This window comes from Dipodomys merriami, unplaced genomic scaffold, assembly GCF_024711535.1.
Source record: "Dipodomys merriami isolate MVZ:Mamm:240054 unplaced genomic scaffold, mDipMer1.0.p SCAF_28, whole genome shotgun sequence".
Taxonomy (NCBI): Eukaryota; Metazoa; Chordata; class Mammalia; order Rodentia; family Heteromyidae; genus Dipodomys; species Dipodomys merriami.
The window spans coordinates 3,929,122-3,948,589 of record NW_027204270.1 but is presented as its reverse complement, the minus strand read 5'-3'; the positions used below and the strand labels follow the sequence as shown (position 1 = coordinate 3,948,589).

General features: G+C 61.5%; 3 protein-coding genes across 3 annotated transcripts in view; 1 reads left to right on the top strand and 2 right to left on the bottom strand.

The window, feature by feature from the left end:
- The window catches only part of Dnajc11 (DnaJ heat shock protein family (Hsp40) member C11), a 47,296-nt gene extending 44,663 nt beyond the window's left edge, over positions 1 to 2,633 (top strand). Inside the window, exons 12-16 of the mRNA XM_070037251.1 lie at positions 467 to 536; positions 996 to 1,053; positions 1,154 to 1,296; positions 1,813 to 1,942; positions 2,087 to 2,633. Coding sequence (XP_069893352.1) covers positions 467 to 536; positions 996 to 1,053; positions 1,154 to 1,296; positions 1,813 to 1,942; positions 2,087 to 2,112 — 427 coding nt within the window. The 3' untranslated portion in view covers positions 2,113 to 2,633. The remainder of the gene's footprint in view (positions 1 to 466; positions 537 to 995; positions 1,054 to 1,153; positions 1,297 to 1,812; positions 1,943 to 2,086) is intronic.
- A 1,921-nt stretch (positions 2,634 to 4,554) lies between these two features.
- On the bottom strand, positions 4,555 to 10,116 carry Thap3 (THAP domain containing 3). The gene is made up of 5 exons (XM_070037250.1): positions 9,932 to 10,116; positions 7,239 to 7,431; positions 5,611 to 5,676; positions 5,325 to 5,429; positions 4,555 to 5,178 (listed from the first exon to the last, which is right to left on the bottom strand). Exons 1-5 carry the CDS (start codon positions 10,003 to 10,005, stop codon positions 4,918 to 4,920), a joined length of 699 nt encoding a protein of 232 aa, XP_069893351.1. The 5' UTR covers positions 10,006 to 10,116; the 3' UTR covers positions 4,555 to 4,917.
- A 235-nt stretch (positions 10,117 to 10,351) lies between these two features.
- Positions 10,352 to 18,301, bottom strand: Phf13 (PHD finger protein 13). The gene is made up of 4 exons (XM_070037249.1): positions 17,953 to 18,301; positions 16,018 to 16,119; positions 13,124 to 13,661; positions 10,352 to 12,765 (listed from the first exon to the last, which is right to left on the bottom strand). The coding sequence occupies exons 1-4, from the start codon at positions 17,989 to 17,991 to the stop codon at positions 12,539 to 12,541; spliced, it is 906 nt and encodes a 301-aa protein (XP_069893350.1). The 5' UTR covers positions 17,992 to 18,301; the 3' UTR covers positions 10,352 to 12,538.
- Positions 18,302 to 19,468: the final 1,167 nt, after the last annotated feature.

Below are 19,468 nucleotides of genomic sequence, written 5' to 3'. Positions count from 1 at the left end.
TGCAGTAGCGTGTGGGTGGCATGTATGGGGTGGCAGGTAATGTGTGGGGTCATGTGCGGTGACGTGTGGTGGTGTCACATGACATGGGGTGACATGTGAGGTGGCATGCGGGTTCGTGTGTGGTGATCTTTGGGGGTGATGTGTGATGGCGGGGGATGTGTGTGAGGTGACACATGTAGGGGTGACGTGCTATGCAGGGTCATGTGTGGTGACGCGCCGTGGTGTGTAAGGTGTCACGTGTGGGATTGCTGTGTGATGTGAGGTGGCATGTGGGTTCGTGTGTGGTGACGTGTATGGTGTGAGGTGCCACGTGTGGTGGTGTGTGGTGATACGCAGTGGTGTATGAGGTGTGTGGGTGACGTGGTGATGTGCAGTGGTGTGTGAGGTGACACGTGTGTGGTGGTGTGCAGGGTAGTGTGCAGGGTGACCCCTGGTTGACGTGTGCGGCTCGTGTTCTCTCGTGCAGGGAGTTGGAGAAGCAGAGGGAGAACACCGCCAGTGACATCCTGCAGAAGAAGCAAGAGGCCGAAGCCGCCGTAAGTGCCGCCGCCACGGGCCACGGGCCAGGCCTGCGGCCTGCGCAGCCTCCGCAGCCTCCGCCCGGGGACAGGGACAGAGACACGCGTCTCGCGTCTCACGTCTGTCTGTCTTGGGTTTCCCTTCCTTTACACACTGCCGGGGCGGGACTTGGGGTGCAAAGGCGGGCAGCGTGGGGTTCCTCGGAGTCGGAGGAAAGCCTGGAAGGCACCGTGTCCGCTCCATGGAGGCGCCGCAGGGACACGGTCCCCTCTCGGCTTCCCGTGCGGTCTGCATTGCACGTGCCGGGGTGGAATTGCTCGCGCCTCTCACCCCTGCTGCTCCCCGCCACCCACCTCGCGCCGAGGCCTGGAGCTCGTGCGTGCGTGCGTGCGTGCGTGCGGGGCTCAGACCAGGCCGTGCCCACGACCCGACCAGCCACGCAGCTCAGCGCAGTAGACACGTGTTCTCTCCCGCAGGTGCGGCTCATGCAGGAGTCCGTCCGAAGAATCATCGAGGCAGAGGAGTCCAGGATGGGTGAGGAACGGGGTTTTCTCTTGGGCTGGGCTCTCGAGGCTTTGAGGGGAAGGGTCTGGGCAAGGCTGGCCTGCCCTGACTGGCCGAGCGTGGTCCGCAGGGCTCATCATCGTGAACGCCTGGTACGGGAAGTTTGTGAACGACAAGAGCAGGAAGAGCGAGAAGGTGAAGGTGATCGACGTGACGGTGCCGCTGCAGTGCCTGGTGAAGGACTCCAAGCTCATCCTCACCGAGGCCTCCAAGGTGCGCTGCGCCGCGTCCCACACACCCCACGCCCCACACGCCCGCCTTCGGCCACTGGGGGCCCCTGCACCCCTGCCACTCATGCCCACTGCCCGGGCCAAATCCACACCATGGGCCTTCCTCCCTCCTCTTCCTTCCTCCTTCCACCCGCTCCCATCCCATCCTTACCCCCTTCCTTTATTCCGCAAGTCGCTGCAGAGTGCTAAGGCTTATGCCAGCACACCCACACGCAGCACCCCACCCCGCTCCCCTGGCCCTTGCACTGTTGCCGTCCTGAGTGTGCAGGCTGCTCCCAGCACACGGGGCCTTTGCCCTGGGAGGAGCAGCACCTAGTGGAGCCAGCGGGCCAGCAGTGCAGAGTGTGGGCAGGCGGGCAGGCGGGGATGAGCCCGTCCAGCACTGCCCAGATCCCGCCCTGTGCCCAGGCATGTGGCACTGGCACACAGGATGGGTGTGGCACTGGCACGCAGGATGGGTGGCACATGGGGCGGCCTGAGAGACTGCCATCTGCTGCAGGCCGGGCTGCCGGGCTTCTACGACCCCTGTGTGGGGGAGGAGAAGAACCTGCGCGTGCTGTACCAGTTCCGGGGCGTGCTGCACCAGGTGATGGTGCCAGACAGCGAGGCCCTGCGGATACCCAAGCAGTGTGAGTGGCGGCTCCTCCCATCCCGGGCAGATGGAGTCCAGGGGGGCATCGGGTCCTGCGGGCACCTGGCTGACGGGGAGGGCTACGGAGCAGGGCGGTGAGGACGGGCATCTTTCGGAGCCTGACGGGTCTTTCCTCTCCCAGCTCACAGGATCGACACAGACGGATAAACTCCTTGGGGACATGATTTCTAAAAGGCTTCAGAAATTCTTTTCCTGGGAATCTACAAATTTGGAGGCAGGGAAAACCAGACACCGGTGTTGTTCTTTCTCCCTCTGAGAAGGTGGCATCTATCAATTATGAGAAGGGACGCTCTGACGCCCGGCGTCACGAGCCCGTGACGACTGAGGAGCCCCGCGCGCTGCTCCGCCTCCTTTCCCCAAGGATCATGTTCCTGGAGGGCGGGGCCGGGCCCTCTTCCTCCCGGTCCCGGTCTCAGCACACCGCTGCCTGGAGTTCTGGTCCCCGGGAGGGATTTATGGAACATCTGCCCCCAGGTCCGCGCCTCCTCCAGCCACACTGGCCACAGGACACGTGGACAGGAAGAAGGAAGGCGTGCCCTGTGCCAGGCCTCCAGACCAGGGGCGCATGCTCCAGGGCTTCCCGAGACCACCTTTCTTTGCTGGTGTATTACTACATGAACCTGGAGAGGACTGTGGGTTTATAAAACTGCATTTTATCTGAGAACAAACAGGTTTGGAAATCAGTCTCTTTATTCCCCATTCCTAGAGTTTCTCAAACCATTCTTCTGGGTCCCAGGGCCCAGCCGGTGGCGGCACCCTGACCATTCCTCTGAGAGGGCTTGCCGATCCTTCACCGCACGCGCCAGCCTCGCCTCCAGAGCGCAGGGTTGGGAAGCAGGGAGCTTTGCAAGGGGAGCGCCTGCAGGAGGCCCAGGGCTGGCTCCGGTGCCTGTGCATCTCACCAGTGCCCAGCAGGTGGCGCTGTGGCTTGTCAGGCCCGGCCCAGCCCCCACGGGCCTTCCTGTATCTCAGCTCCCAGAGCCTTTCTCCTGCGGTTGCTGGGCCACCCATGAACAGCCCTGCGCCGGCTGCAGGAAGGTACTGTGGGACCTGGAATACTCGTGGTCACTCGCTGTCCCCCTCCAGCAGCTGCTGCCCAGGCTGTGACCACAGGCCCTGGAGGCGGGGCCCACTGTGGCCCCCACCTCTCTCTCAGCAGTTGCTAAAGTCATACTCACACCCAAGTGTCGCTCATGACCCTTTCCTCATTTCTTTTTTTTTTTTTTTTTTGGGGGGGTCCAGTCGTGGGGCCTGAACTCTGGGCCTGGGCACTGTCCCTCAGCTCTTCAGCTCAAGGCTAGCGCTCTACCACTTGAGCCACAGCGCCACTTCCGGCTTTTTTCTTTTTGCTTATGTGGTGCTGAGGAATCGAACCCAGGGCCTCATGCATGCAAGGCAAGCGCTCTACCACTGAGCCACCTTCGCAGCCCCCTTTCCTCATTTCTAACGCAGTGCAGTTCGGATGGCCCAACTCTAGTAATCACCTCCGTTTTCTCTCTCCGTGGAGTGACATGCAGGCTGGTGTTGCGTGCGTCGGTCGGCTGGCTGCCCGGCCTCCTGAGCTGACCGTAACGGCACTCTGCCACAATAAACCTGTCCCGCCTGGTCTGTGTGCGTCCTTAGGAGGGGCACCTCCAGGGGCTATGCCCCCTCCCCCCCCATGACAACGCTGCCACACACCACAGGTTAGCAGCAGTCTACAATTTGGGATCTTTTGGTTCTGACTGTATTTTGTGCCAGTCTCGAGGCTTGAACTCAGTGCCTAGATGCAGTCCCTCAGCTTTCTTGCTCAGGGCTGGTGCTCTACAGCTCCCACTTCCCGCTTTTTTTTTCTTTTGTCGGTCATGGGGCTTGAACTCTGGGCCTGGGCGCTGTCCCTCAGCTCTTCAGCTCAAGGCTAGTGCTCTACAGCACCTCTTCCAGTTTTCTGGCGGTTCATTGGAGATAAGAGTCTCATGGGCTTTTGTGCCTGGGCTGGCTTTGAACCGCAGTCCTCAGATCTCAGCCTCCTGAGTAGCTAGGATTACCGGCATGAACCCCTGGTGCCTGGCCCCACTTTCCAGCTTTCTGCCAGCTAACTGGAGATGTGTCCAACTTTCCTGCTGCAGCTGGCTTTCAATCGCAATCCTTGGATCTCAGCCTTCTGAGTGGCTGAGACTACATGCATGAGCCACTCGGGCCCAGCTTTTTTCCCCTCAAGAATTGAGATTTGGGGGCTGGGAAGGTGGCTCAGTGGTAGAGCGCTTGCCTTGCATGCATAAGGCCCGGGGTTTGATTCCTCAGCACCACATAAGCAAAAAGAAAAAAGCCGGAAGTGGCGCTGTGGCTCAAGTGGTAGAGTGCTGGCCTTGAGCTGAAGAGCTGAGAGGCAGTGCCCAGGCCCAGAGTTCAGGCCCCACAACCCACTCAAAAAAAAAAAAAAAAAAGAATTGAGCTTTGAACTCCAGGCTTCACTCTTGCTAATAGGCAGGCCTCACTAACTCTTGTTTCTTTTTTCAATTAAACTACTTTTTGTAGTCGAAGGTAGTCACCTATTGAACTGGAAACAGAGTAGCTGTGGTGAGGCAGAAAACTACAGGAAGAGAGACGTTGGGGTTTTAGGGATTCTTTATTGCTGTGTTCACACAGAGCTCTGCGCAGCAGGGTGGGGGCTGGTGGCTGGCAGAGGGGGCCCCTCCGTCTGTGGGCGGTGGGAAGGAGCTCAGCCCGGGGGAGGGGCACAGGATGGAGCGCTGGACGTCCCCTGGCCAGCTCCTCCAGCTGGCGTGGCTGCCACTCGCCGGCGAGCTGCGGACAGAAGCTGGGCGTGGGCGTGGGCTGCGCAGGACAGCGCGTGTCCAGCCGCCGTCTCCGAGCCGCTGGACCGTTCTAGGCAGGTCTCCACACCAGCTCCCCGGCGTCCCAGCGGGCAGTGTCCCCATCAGTGCGGGGACCACGCAGAGCCCCGCGGGCTCAGCACCCCGGCTCGGGCCCCGGCCCCCCCCCGCGGGCCCGGAGGCGGCGGGCCAGCCTGCGCATGGCCAGCCGCTGGGCTCTCAGGCGCTTTCGGAGCTTCTCGTTCTCCTTCAGCGTGAGGAAGAGTTTTTTTTTGAGGGTGTCTAAGTCCAAGAGGGCGTAGCTGTGGTCAGATGGCCACTTGGGGAGCGGCCTCCGCGCCGCAGGCCCGGCCGGCCGCCCCGGGGCCTCAGGGGCCTCGAGTCTGGGCAGCAAGACCTGAGGACAGAGGGCAGTGCGATCAGCGCCGGCGCCTCCCTCTGTCCCGGGCCTGCGCTGGGGTGAGACCCCAGACGCGAACTGGCTCCACTCACAGCAAGATCCCGGGCGGCCGGCCACGCCGCCCCGCGCGGACCCCGTCTCACCTGTTTCACGTGGCCTTCAGAGGTGGGGGGCGGGTGGAGCCCCCCCAGGGCAGCCTCCACGCTCCTCCCGGGGCTGGCCTGCCCGGCCCCGGCCTCAGGACGGACCTGGAACAGGAGCAGCGGCCGTCACATCCTGGGGACGCTGCCACTGTCCATCCAGAATAATCCCCACACAGGCAGCTCCTCCCAGGGCTGGCCGCGGCCTGGCAGCAGCAGGAGACCCAGGATGGAACCTTCCAGAACTAGCCAGGCAGAGCCCACTGGGGCTCGTGCCCCGAGCACTCACCTGGCCCTCAGGGCCTCCGTCCCCGGGCTCGCGCTCGCCCGCAGCCGCGGCGCTGTCCCTCGCCAGCTGTAAGCCAGAGCGGAGCTGTCAGGAGGCCCAGGCCCAGCAGAGCCGCGCAGGGCCGGCACCTGAGCCCACGGCGGGTCCCGCCGCAGCGCCACCTTCTGGCTCAAGAGGGCACACACACCCCACGACTGGCACGGCCAGGCCGCCATGTCCAACGACCAGGACCTGCCCCAGCCCAAGCTGCGCCCCGCCGGACACCAGCCAGGGTCCCACAGCCGTGTGTACACGCGCACGCGCAGCCAAACTCCTGGAAGCAGAGCCACGCGCTCCGGGGTCCCTGGCCACCAGGTTGCAAGGTGCGTGGCTGCACGTGCTGCCCAGAAACTCCCGCGCCCGCCCGGCCAATGGCATCGACACCAGAGACCGGACACGCTGCTTGCTCTGCTGCCTGCTGGACAAAGAGACACGGTCCACCCCCAAATCCTGGCCATGCTGGCGGCTGAGCCAGCCACCGGCCTCCAGAAGCCAGAGGGAAGTAAGTGCCTGAGCCTCAATCCCCAAGCCCAGGCCAGGGATGGAGCAGAGGAGCCACCATTCCCTAAAACCCACTGGCCGCCCACTCCCACGGCCCCCCCACCTCTCCCTCCCCCCCCACCCCCACCCCCGCTGCCTGAATCCCTCTGCTCCCCTCGCAGCTGCCCCAGCCTCTTTCCTTGGCCAGCCCTCCCTCCTCCCAACCCAGCGCAGGGCCCAGCAGGGCTCCCAGCTGCTCCACCTCCAACGGCCAGTGCAGAGCCAGGCTCAGCTCAGTCACCAGTCAGAATGACGGTGTGTTCCCACCATGGGGCTCTAACTCGGCCCAGCGTGCCCCTGAGCTTTTAGACTCGAGGCTGGCACTCTACCAACTGAACCACAGCTCCACTTCTGGCTTTTTTGCTGATTAACCGGAAATAAGAGTCTCACAGATGTTCCTGCCTGGGCTGGTTTCAAAGCAAGATCCTCAGGTCTCAGCCTCCTGAGTAGCTGGGATCACAGGGTGAGCCCCCAGCATCCAGACTGATTTTTTTTTTTTGATCAGTTGTTGGTCTCAAACTCAGTGCCAGGGCCCAGTCCCTAAGCGTTTCTGCTAAGGCTAGTGCTCTACCACTTGGAGCCACACCACCACTTCTGGTTTTCTGGTGGTTAATTGTAGATAAGAGTCCCATGGACTTTGCTGCTTGGGTTGGTTTCTAACTGTGATCCTCAGATCTCAGCCTCCTGAGTAGCTAGGATTACAGGCGTGAGCCACCAATGCCTGGCTTGCCTGGATTAAAGTAGCTTTAGATTACAACTGTATGTGTGCCAGTACTGAGGCTTAAACTCAGGACCTTAGCTTTTTCACTCAAGGCTGGTGTTCTATCACTTATGCTATCCTTCCACTTCTGGCTTTTCAGTGGTTAATTGGAGTCTGTGACATTCCTGCCCAGGCTGGCTTTGAACCCAGATCCAAAGACCGCAGCCTCCTCAGTAGCTAGGTACGCTTTACGCTTCCTGGAGGCCCCATAGCCTCTCCTTTGGCTCCCCATGCGAATGCCTCTCCCCCCTGCCCAGGTTTGAGCTTGGAGGCGGCGGCCATGCCCTACCTGTACCCGGTCCCGCGAGGCAAAGACGGTGGGCACAGCATTGTGCTTGAGGTTCTTGCGGTTGCCGAAGGCGCTGAAGCACTCGGGTCTGAAGTGCTCCGAGCAGATGACTGTGTGCTGCTTGGGCTTGAAGTCGGCCCGGCCCAGGTTCAGCACCCACTCCTTCAGCAGCTCCGGGCGGCTGAACGGGAACCTGCGAGCCGAGCGTGCCAAGGGACGGCTTTAGAAGCAGTAACCCCACGTGACTGAATGGCTTTCAGTTTCTAGAAGCCTCTAATAAAGCTGCGGATGAAGAGCACCTGAGAGCCCAAGCACAGGGTGCTGAGCTAGAGATGGGGTACCGCCCAGGAGCCCACACTTGGGAGAGCGGGGACTGTGGGAGCCGTGACGGCTGGGCCACATGGGGCCGGCAGGTATGGCCCAGGTGACACTGCAGCCTTGAGAAGCGGCGGCAGGAGCAGGGTCATGGGGAACGCAAGGCCCAGGGCCTCGGGCAGCTGGGGGTCCCTGGAGACCCTGGGCCCATGCCAGCTGTGACTGAGTCCCCTCTGGCAGCCATGAGGGGCAGCAGCCGGCGTGGGGCAGAGTTAGGAGGCAGGGCACGGAGGCTGCGTGCGGCTGTGTTCTGGAGGCCAGGCGCTGAGGCTGGTCAAGGACCTTGAAAGGCAGATGCCTACCACGGAGAGAAGGGAGCAGGGGCGTGGCCTACGTGCGCTCTAGAGTCCCCAGTGCTGGAGAGGCGCGTGGCAGGTGGGGAGCGGGATGGGCCCGTGACCCACAAGGCAAGGCCGGTGAGACAGGGCTTGGAGGCAGCATGGGGGGGACAGCACTGGGCACGGGCAAGGCCACAGCTGACCACATGTCGCGTGTGGAACAAGGAGCCGGGAGGGGACAGCCGGGACAGAGGCAGAGCATCAGACAGTTCTGGACTAAGATGAGTTCAGGGCTTGGGGGAGGGCCCGGTGCGTCTGACCAATCGTGCGCAAGGCCCTGGCGCAATCCCCACCACTGAAAAAAGCAAAAGCAAAGGTTTACCCAAAGCAGGGAAAAGGAGCAGTTACATGGCTGTGGAAGGAGGCACTGGGTTCCATCCCCAGTGACACAAGCAAAGGAAGATCAGTAAGAGGGCCAGGACGAAGGGAGAGGTGTTTTGCTCTAGGCAGTACCAGGGTTTGAACTCCCTGCTTGTTAGGCGAGTGCCTCCTTTTCGATGCTGATTTTGGAGACAGAATCTAGTGAGCTTCTCTGCCCAAGTTAGCCTCCAGATACTAGCCTCCTGAGTCGCTAGGTGACTTACTAGCTCCCAGCAATAGGAATGACTGGTGCAAACAGCAAGAGTGGAGTCAAAAAAAGAAGGAAAGCAGTTCTGAAACACTGGAAGAGCCATGCGCCCCTGATTCACACCTGTAATCCTAGTTAGGAGGCTGAGATCTGCGGATCATAGTCAGACCCAGGCAGGAAAGTCCGTAAAACTTTTATTTCCAATAAACTACTCAGAAAAAAAAAAAAAAAAGTGGTGCTGTGGCTCAAGTGACAGAGCGCTAGCCTTGAGCACAAAGAAGCTCAGGAACAGCACCTAGGCCCAGTTCAAGCTCCAAGACCAGCATAAAAATAAACACTGGAAGCCATTGGGTGCCAGTGGCCCTGTCAGGAGGCTGAGACATGAGGATCGCGGTTCAAAGCCAGCCTGGGCAGGAAAGTCCATGAGACTTCAGTAAACCACCAGAAAACCAGAAGCGGCGCTGTGGCTCAAGCGGTAGAGCGCTCGCCTTGAACTGAAGAGCGCAGGGACAGCGCCCAGAGTTCAAGCGCCACAACTGACCAAAAATAAAATAAAATAAACACTGGATGGAAGTATAAGGACGTGCACAGTCAGATCCTTGTAAACTGTTGTTGTGGCCAGAAAAAAATAGAGCCAACAAGATGTCCTTCAATTGCAGAATAGGTAAGTTCTGGTATGTGAATTTGTGGAATACTATGCAGCAAGGAAAACAACAAACTCAAGCTGCTGTAAACAGAAAGTACAACACACAAGCACACCAGTGGGTCAATGGCGGCGCCTCGGAAGGCTGAGATCTGGGATTGTAGTTTGCAGCCAGCCCGGGCAGCAAAGTCCAGAAGACTTTATAAACTCCCACGAATCACAAAAACGCCAGAAGAGTGGTAGGTGAGCGGGGCCGTGCGCAGAGCTGAGGGACGGGCCCGGGCCGCGTCCGGCGCGCTGCAGGACAGCACGAAAAGGGAAAACGGACCATCACCGAGGACTCCAGGCCTGGGGCCGAGGGCGCGGACGCGGGCGGCCGGCTGGCGTGGACGCGTTCTCAGCAGCGCGGACACCTCCCCGCCAAGGGGCGGCGGGCGGGGAGGCCGCGGGCCGGGCGAAGGCCGCTCCCCTCCGTCCCCCGCCGCTCCCCGCCGCGGGCCCCGCCGGGGCCGCTCCACGGCCCGCGCCCCGCCTCCCTGCTCGCCCGCGGCCCTCCGCGCCGCCGCCCAGGTCCCAGCGCCCGGCGGAGGCAACGCGGGCAGCACCCCGCCCGCCCGCCCGCCCGCCCGCACACCGCGCACCGCGCACGGCCCCGCGCGCAGCGCCCCTGCGACGTCCCGGGCGCACGAGCCGCGCGCGCAGGCGGGCCGAGCCCCCGCGCCGCCGGCCGGGCCCGCGAGCCGGGCCGGCCCGTCCCGCCGCTCCTCACCGGTGGAAGGTGAGCTGCTTCCTGCGGTTGCTGTAGCGGTTGCAGCACTGCCGGGCCGCGCACGACTTCGGCATCTCGGAGCCGGCCCGCTGCCCCTAACAAAGATGGCGGCGGCGGGGCCTGGGGGCGCGGGGCGGGGCCTGGGGGCGGGGCCCACGGGCTTCTCGGGCGGGAGGCGGGCCGCGGGCCGGCTCCACTTCCGACCCGCTCCGCCGACCCCGCGTCGCTAGGGGCCCGCAGGCTGGGGGCCCAGCCCCCCGCCCCCAGGCAGCTGGGTTCCCCGAGGTCCCCGGGAGGCGCCGGGGGCCGCGGCCGGTGGGGTGGCGAGCCCTGGCACCGGGCCCGCGGCGGCCAGGGCAGGAGGGGGGCGGCGGGGTCAGGGGAGCACGCGCGGCACACACCTGCGGCCGGACACCGGAGCAAAGTAGTAATATCTTTATTTACAAAATATACAGTTTCACAGAAACAGCTTGCTTTATACACATAAACTTTAATTACACAGAACCATGTAAACGATGGTCAGTGACTGGCCTGGTCAGAGCCCGTGGGAGAGGCCTACTGTGGGGGACACCTTTCCCTCCCCCGCTTCACTCACCACCCACCAGGAGCCCCTGGGTGGGTCATGCCTACTTTATGCATAAAGAAGCTGATGACAGCTGCCAGCTCGGCCTACCCCCAAGCCCGGGTGTCTGGCAGACATGCCCACAGGGTAGACCTGTTCAACCGAAAAAAGCAAAAGCAAAAGCAAGGAACCGAAGTGGAGAGGAGACTCGCAGGACGCGCGCGAGGCGTCCAACTGCCAGCCGCCAAGCACCGGCGCTGGCCGCTCTGCTCGAAACCCCGTGGATTCGTAAATGCACTTTTAAAACCCCACAGAGCTTTAAAAAAAGAAAAGAAACACTTTGGAACTTTGGTTATTCTCATGGTGAAGACACTGGACAGGCATTGTCACGGGCAGAGCTTTGGCAAATTCTCCCCCCAACTTGTCCTGGGTGACTGTGCCCAGTCACCCACAACAGCCTTGGGCCCCACATTGTTTCTAAAACAGCTATTTTTCTCTACAGAATTCTCCCTTGAGATCTTCACAATAAACTCGAGCTTCGGAAACTATTTCTACTTTAATAAGCAACGAGAGTTTTGAAAGCTAAGACAGCTAGCTGACTGGACAAGCGAGAGAAAAATTAGGACAAAACATGGCTGCCCTTAGCCAGATCAGCGCTCTGGTGTTTGGGTGCGAGCCAGGAGGTGGGCTGGTGGCCTGCTAAGGTCACCAGCAGGGACACCTGGGCCCATCCTACGGCAAATAAGTTAGAGCAAATAAATATGACCAGCGTGGGTATTCTTCCCTTTCCATGCCTGACAAGAAACAAGGCTTAGAACAGACCCACCCTTCTCTTACAAACACAGTTGAGAACAAGTACTTGAACTGAAGAGCAATAACAACGTGGAGCGCAGAGCCCTCCTCAAGCCCCAGAAGCACCAGTATACTGAGGGCAGAGTTCCGGGGGGCGGGAAGGGGGCAGATGTCAGGTGCAAACTCCTTAGTTTCTCCAGACCTACACCTCAAGGGGGGCGGGGGGGGGGATTCCAGGCCAGGACCCTAGTGCAGACCTGTGCATGGTTCAACACGTTCCTGAGGCCAATGTTGGCATTACTACCTACTCACGAATTCAAACCAGAAGGGGGATGAAGTCCCAACCTTGCCCTGTGGAGTCAGCAGGCCAGCCTGCAGCCAGGACTCATCTTGCAATCAACACAGTAATGATCACCGCAGCTCCTCGCAGTGGTTCTCACCACGTTACTTTACTATAGGAACAGCACTCATGTCTAGTCTGTGGGTCACTGCTGCAACAGAGGACAAGGGGGTACTGGAGAACAGCTTGTCCTCCCAGGACCCCCCCCAGGCCTGTCCACCACCAAGAGAGAAGAGGAGCCCAGGGAGAGATACAGCCAGTACTTCGGCTGCATCGTGCAAAACAACAGGTTTTTTAACATCGTGCAAAACAGGAGTCAAACACAGGCCTCCTCAACCCCCTTTTCAGAGGTGGCCACAAACTGTCCCTTTAAACAACGGGAAGCCAAAGAATCACCAAGCAACCCAGCACCCTGGGGCTTCCCAGGCCACAGGAGCAGCCAAGGTAGGGGAGGGAGTGGGGACTGGGAAGGAAGGGGCAACTTGGACACTAATGGTAGACAGACACTGGAGAAGAAACTCACACATATGGCTGTTCATTGTCAGGGAGGGAAAGTGACCATCTCTCCCCACCAGACAGAGGCAGGATAACCAGTCACCACTCACAGGTCCCTCAGGGCGGCGGCAAGTTAACACCTGCTAAACTCGGAGAGGTCCACGCGCCCTCACTCTCAGGCAAGTGAAACCAAACCTCCACTGCCGCGCACACAACTCTGGCAGCAGCTTGGCCAGCTAAGGTTCTGTTCGGGCGATGGCTAAGTTGTTTCTACCTCCAGACAGCCTGTCCTTTTGCTTAGGCACCTGAATGGCAGGATCTGTCTGCACCAGAGCTGGGAGTTCTGTAATCAACCAAGAAGGGCCACAGAGCCCGTCTCTTCCAGTCCCTCTCCTGGAACCTCCTCACCAGCCCACAGTCAATCCAGAAACAGCTTCCGGGAGCCCATTCGGGAACGGTTGGATCGGCGGATGTCGAACTTGGAGTCCCGGCACTTTTGGCAGACAAACACCTCTGGAACGTTGGACTTGCGGATCTTCGCGCAGGACAGGTGAATCCAGGTGTGGCACTCGTTACACTCTATCATGGGGCGGCCCGCAAACGGCTTCATGCAGAAGCAGGTCACCAGGTCCCAGGAATCGTCATCTGGAGGGTGAAACAAACTCATAGTAAGGAGAGGGGGAAGACTTTTGAGGGGCCCCCTCCCCCCAGAGTTGTACATCCAGACAGGGCAGCCAAGTGTGACTGGAATCCATTCCCCAACTTCTCCACACGCTCACACCTCTCACAACATGCAGCCAGTGCATTGCAAGGCAGCGATGTGGGGGACAGGGTGTTTCCCGCAAGACATGCACTCATGAGCAACACCTCTGTAGGTCTGATGTCGGTGGAGGCACCGGGCTGGCTGCTGCCTCCTTGTCTCCTCCCTGCACCCTGTCCCTGAGGACCGCAGTCACCCTCCAAGAAAGCGCACCGGTGGTCCCGTCCCCCGAGGGACCCTCACCTGAATCCACCATGATGTCCTCGTCATTGCCAGTGCTGTCCTCATCGCGGAATACCACTTGCTTTCCCTGCCGGACAATAGTCCGCTTGCCTTCAGTTTTTATTTCTTTGGCCTGATCGGGTGACACCGTGGCACAAGAGCCACTGGAGGGGGTGTCAGAGTCCCAACCCGAGCAGGGGTCACCGGGGGCCTGAGGAATCTCCTGCAGGGCGGGGCTTGTAGGGGCTTCCACATAGGGATCGGCGGCGGCTTCCAGCTTCAGCAAGCCCCCCCTGTACCCCTCCTTTGCAGGCACATCACTATCCCTTCGCTTCCTCCTCTTCTTCTTCTTCAGCTTGTCCGTTTTCTTTCTGTCCAGCAGGAAGTTGCTTGGCTTGGCTCTCTGCAGGAGGGTGGGCTGCAGGTGGCCAAAGCAGTGGTCGGACACAGGCAAGGGCACTGAAGACGCAATGTCGGAGAAGCCGGCGTCCCAACCGTCGCTGTCCACGGTGCCAGCAGTACTATTGGCGGGGCTGGGGCTGCTCCTCAGAGGGAGCTCCTGCGAGGAGAGACCCTGTCACTCCCCGCCCTGGGTGTCCAGGACCGCCCACCCCCACCAAGCCTCGTCTCAACATCATCTGGAGAAGCAGCCTTACTAGCAGTTCCATGTGGGACAGAAGGGCCCTCAGCCTCTACCCCAGACTCAGGAGGAAAGCTGAGGTAGGCAGGGCTCAGTGGGAAGCACCTGCCTAGAATCAGAGGAGGCCCTGGGTTTCCTCCCAAACAGGAGGAGGTAAATCTGAAAATCCTCCATTTCTCTTGTTTTTCAGATTATACACTTTCTCCATCTACTTGTCCTCCAAAGAGATGTTTCTGTGGACATTACCCGGGGTTTGAACTCACTGCCTTGCATAGCTCTACCACTTACTCCATACCTCAGCCCTGCTTTTTGCTAGTTATTTTAGAGATGCAGTCTAGGAAACATTTCTAACTGGGATGAACCCTAATTCTTCTTAAGTAGCCAGGATTATACATGTAAGCCACTGGCACCAGGCAAAAAAAATTTTTGGTCAGTTGTGGCGATTGAACTCTGGGCCTGGGCCCTGTTCCTGAGCTCTTCAGCTCAAGGCAAATGCTCTACCATTTGAGCCACAAGGCCACTTTAGGTTTTCTGATGATTAATTGGAGATAAAGAGTCTCATGGACTACTTTCCTGCTCAGGCTGGCTTTCAACCTAAATCCTCCGATCTCAGCCTCCTAAGTAGCTAGGATCACAGGCACCGGAAGGCAAGATTTAAGTGATTAAATTAGTTTTGAGAACTCTAGTTTGCTTTTTTTTTTTTGGTCAGTTGTGGGGCTTGACCTCTGGGCCTGGGCACTGTCCCTCAGCTCTTCAGCTCAAGGCAAGCACTCTGCCACTTGAGCTACAGTCACTTCCGATTTTCTAGTGGTTTATTGGAGATAGGAATCTCATGGTCTTTCCTGCCAAGGCTGGCGTTGAACCATGATCCTCAGATCTCAGCCTCCTGGGTAGCTAGGATTACAGGCATGAGCCACTGGTGCCCGGCGATAACTCTTAGTTTTTAAAAAAAAGTTACAGAGGCTGGGCACTGGAGGCTCAGGCCTGTGATCCTAGCTACTCAGGAGGCTGAGATCGGAGGATTGAGGTTTGAAGCCAACTGGAGCAGGAAGGTCCATGACTCTTATCTCTAATTAAACACCAGAAAACAAGAAATAGAGCTTTTGGCTCAAAGTGGTAGAAAACTAGCCTAGAGTAAAAGAGCTCAAAGACAGTGCCCAGGCCCCAATTTCAAGCCCCAGATGATTTTTTTAAAAATGGGGGTTGTGAAGGTGGCTCAGTGATAAGAGTGCTTGTCTCATATGCACGAGGCCCTGGGTTGGATTCCTCAGTACCACTAAGCAGAAAAAAGCCGGAAGTGGCGCTGTGGCTCAGTGGTAGTGCTCACCTTGAGCTGAAGAGCACAGGGATAGCACCCAAACCAAGAGTTCAAGCCCCATGACCAACAACAAAAAAAGATACAAAACCTGGAGACATCCTAAATACAAAGTCAAAGTAGGCAATTACTATCTAAAGCAGCAAGCTAAGCTCTCTGCTCTTATCACTCAAGTGCATTATTTGCCAATAGGGGCAACATTCTATGTGGTACAAAGCAGCTTACCTATCACCTAGCAAGTGAAGAACAAACCAGTGCTCAATTCTGCCTCCTGAAATCACTAGATCCAGCTAGTATAACATGAATGAAACCAGTGAAGTCTGAGCCCCACCACAGTTCTGGCCCAAAGGCCCACAGCTTTCTCATTAAGGCAAAGTAACCTCTATTCACATAAGATTTAGGGCATAGGTACTGTAGGATCCCTAAAGACTTACACATGCGGTAGGCTACCCCAGCTCCCTCTCTACCTCTCACACGTGCTCATCTTCAAAATGGGAGTGAGAATTAGCACCTACCTATCCTCTAAAGCGCCCCTAACAGCAGCTGGCTACAGGATGCACTGGCCACTCTTAAGGGCAAGCAGTAGCAAACATTCTCCACTAATTTTGAATTTGGTCATTAAAGTAGACAAGCCTGCAAGGTCTGTTTTTACTTTTCTTATAGAGATTTTTGTTGTTGTTTTGTTTTTGGCATTTTGGGAGGACCATGGAGGGGGGGATGAATTCAGGGCCTTCCATTTGCTAGACAGGTACTATATCACTTGAGCTATGCCTCCAGACGAAGCAAGCACGGTCTATCAAAGCTTTAAGAACCACTCCCCACTCTGAGCTAAGTTCACAAGAACTGATTCTAACCAGACTACTGCCTGAGGTCAGAGCCAGTAAACAAACCCTCCCAGACCCCACTGGTCCCAGGGAGGGCACTTAATCAAGAGAAGCGGGTCCCACACCCGCACGTTACCTCCTTCGGATATGGGATATAGCCAGCATAAGCCAAGACGAAGGTACAGAATTTGTTGAAATCCTCCACAGTCCTCCGCCTCTTGTAACCGGGAGAGTACTCCTGTTAAAGGGGAGACAAGGGATTGGGGTGAAGGAGAGGTTCCAAAGTGGAATCCCACAAACAAGGAAGCAAGCTGAAACTCCTACTGATCACCCAGAATGCTGCTGGGCTTACAGTCTAACAAGATAAGCAAAGTTCAGGTCAAGAAAAAAATCTTCAGAAGGGTAAACGAGGAGTATTCAATTGTTGTGCCAAGAACACTGGAAACTAGCGAAAAGATAAAAGCCTGTACAGAAAGTCCAGCTCCAGGTGCCCAAACAGCATTTTTTTACCTTATCTATGGGTCCCTGCAGGCCTATCGGGAGTTCTATTAACCACGTTTTTGTTACAGATTTTCCATTTTGAAAAGAAACTCCTGCTGCAGCTGTACCAAAAGCGCAAGAAGTGATTCCAAACCCGGAATCGCTTATCCTCCCGCCTCCTCGACCCCCACGCAGCCAGGGCGGGGGAGGGCGCGGCCCCACTGCCCAGGGGACACTCCCCTCCCCCCCCCCCGCAGGGTCCGGTGGGGATGCGGGGCAAGCCGGCTTCCGGCCTCTCGGGAGGCGGCGGCGGAACGTTCCCGCTGTTTGGGCGCACACTTAGGGTTCTGCTCCCGAGTTCCATCGCCATCGGACGCGGGAGCACCCACCCCAAGATCTTGTCCCGAGGGCGAGGCTGTGCGGCCCTCGACCCGGGTGCTCGGTCCGCCCCCCCCCCCCCCCCGGCTACCCTCCGAGCCTCCCCGGGCGTTTGGGCCGAGCCCCAGGCTGCGGGCCAGGCCGAGGAGCTCCCACAGGCCCCTCCCGTGGCGGGGCGGGGAAGAGCCCGCAACACGCCCCGCAAAGCTGCACTTCGGAAATGCTCGCCGCGCGCCCGGCACCGCGCTCGCCCCCGCCCCGCGCTCCCGCCGCCCCAAACTCGGGGACAACTTTAACTTGGCGGGGCCCGAGGACGAGGGGCGGAGGCCCCGCACCCGCGGCGAGGCGGCGCGGGCGGAGACGGGCGGGCCAGGAACCCGCCCTCCCTCGGGGAGGCGGAGGGCGCGCGGCGCCCCACGCCAGCCCCGGAAGGTGCGGGGCCCCGCCGCGGGGTGCGGGCGCGGGACGCCGGGGAGACCCGGCGAACCGCACCGAGCCGCGGCGAGGGCGGCGGGCGCCGCGCCCTATCTGCCCCCGTCCTCCCGCGCACCCGCCCGCGTCGCCGGCCCGCACCCGGAGCCCCGCCAATGAGGGGGCCGCGCGGGGGGGCGGCGCGGAGGACCGAGGCCCGGTCCCCGGAAGGAGCGAGCGAGGGCGGAGCCAGGCGGGGGCGGCCAGGCTCGCGGGGGTGGGGACCCCGAAACCGCGGACCCCCACACCGGCGGGGCGGGGGCGGCGGCCGCGCGCGGCGCCAGGGGGCGGGGCGCGGCCCGGGGGATGGGGCGGCGGGGCCGCGCGGCGCCGAGCCGTTCTGAGGGGCCCGCGGCGGCCCGGGGGAGGGGGGGCGAGGGGGGGCAGGGAAGGGGGACGGGGGGTCCTCCAAGAGGAGCGGCGCCGGGCCGCATCCCGGGGCTCGGGGAGGCGAAGGCGGGCGTGAGGGGCGGGGGGCGCCGCCGGCTCCGGAGCTACGCGAAGCCGGGGAGCGGCGTCCCCGGGGCGAGGGGTGGGCGCGGGGCCCGCGGGCCCGGCACGGGGGGCCGCCGGCGTCCGGGCGCGGGCCCGGGCGGGGGGCGGGGGCGCGGAGGGAAGGCGGGGGAGGGGAGGGCGGGCCGGGCGGCCTCCCGGGGTCGGGCTCCCCGCGACCCCGCTCCGGGGGGCGGAGGGCCGGCCAGCGGCGGCCGGGGCAGGGCGATCGGGCGCAGCTCGCACTCACCTCAGGGTGGAAGGCGGCGGCGCAGGAGTCGGAGTCCATGTTCCGGGCGGGGGGCGGCGGCTGCGGGAGTGCAGGAGCCGGGCTGAGGGCGCAGAGGCGCCGGGCGCTCGGGACCGGGGACTCCGGCGGCCGCGACGGCGAGGGTGGACCCGGGAAGGGTCGCCCCGGCTGGGGGTGACCAGAGGCTCGGCGTGTCGCGTCCCAGGCTCGGTGCTCCGGGACTGGCGGCTTCACGGCGAGCAGAGTGGGCGATGCAGCTCCCGCGGCGGAGAGGCGGGAGAGGCGCTGCGGGGGGCGGCGGCGGCGGCGAGCGGGAACCCGACCGGCTCCCCGACCTGACGCCCAGTTCGGCTCGTGTCTCGGGAGGGAGGGCGGGAGCGCCGTGAGGCCTGTCGGGAAATGTAGTTCTGGCTCCGCCAGAGGGGGCGGGGCGCGCGCGGCGCCGCGCATTGTGGGAGTTGCAGTTCTTGGCGCGCTGCCATGGCGTGTGCGGAGGGCGTCTCCGAACTCCAAGTCCCATGGGGCTCCGCGGCGAGCGCCGGCTGCGGGGGCGGTACCTCAGGACTGGCGGCCCCGAACAGGGGAAGTGCGGGGGCTCGCGCCGCTCGGCCGGTGGGGGAGGGGCGGCACGAGCGGCTGCGCCTCGGCCTCCGCGCAGGCTGGGCGGGGGCGGGGGTGACCGTGCGGGGTGGGGGCAGCTTCCCGGGCCTGCGGGGGGCGGGGCCGCCCCGCCTCCTCCGGTGGGGATGGAGGGTCGCCCTTTGTGGGGGCCGGGGGGCGGGAGCGGTGGGTGTCCCCGCAGCCCTGGCGGGAATGGGGCCGGGCGCCGACGTCCCGGAGGGCGGAGCGCGCTTGTTTTCCCGGTGGCGGGGTCCGCCCGGCCGAGCTGGCCGGGCCGGGACGCCGCCCGCCCGCCGCCCCCTTCCCTCCCCGCCGGAGTCGCGGCGGCCGCCGCGGAGCCGCTGGGCCGGGCGGGCGGACGCGGCGCCCCGGTGCTGTCGAGCCTTTGCGGGCGTTTGAAGGGGGCCACGCCGAGCGAGGAGCGGCGCCGGGGCAGCGGTTGGCGGCTTCGAAGGCCGGCGGTTTGGCGGCAGGGGGCGGGGCGGAAATGGGCCCTGGGCGTCCGGAGGCCCGGCGCGGCCGGGACGGCGCCGGCGGCCCGCGCGCTGCCCCGGGCACCTCGGCTGTGTCCTGCGGGGGGCCTGGTTCGGCGCCGAAGCGCCCCGCGCCCCCAAACCCAGAGCGCGAGGCCCGGCCCACACACCGGCGTTTGCCGTGGCTATGCCGTGATTTGTGCTCCGCGGAAGCCCGACGGACCCTCGGGAGGTGACGCACCGCACCGAGGTGCTTTCCCAGATCATTCACCGATCACAGGCGATAAAGCGGGGGTCGCCCGTGGGACTTCATTACCAGCTGCTTCCAGAATTGTTTTGGGCAAAGATGGAGCCTCAGATTGGGAATGGTATCTGACTGCTGTGGCCCAAGCGAAAAGTCCCCGAGTTAGCCAGTGTTAGCC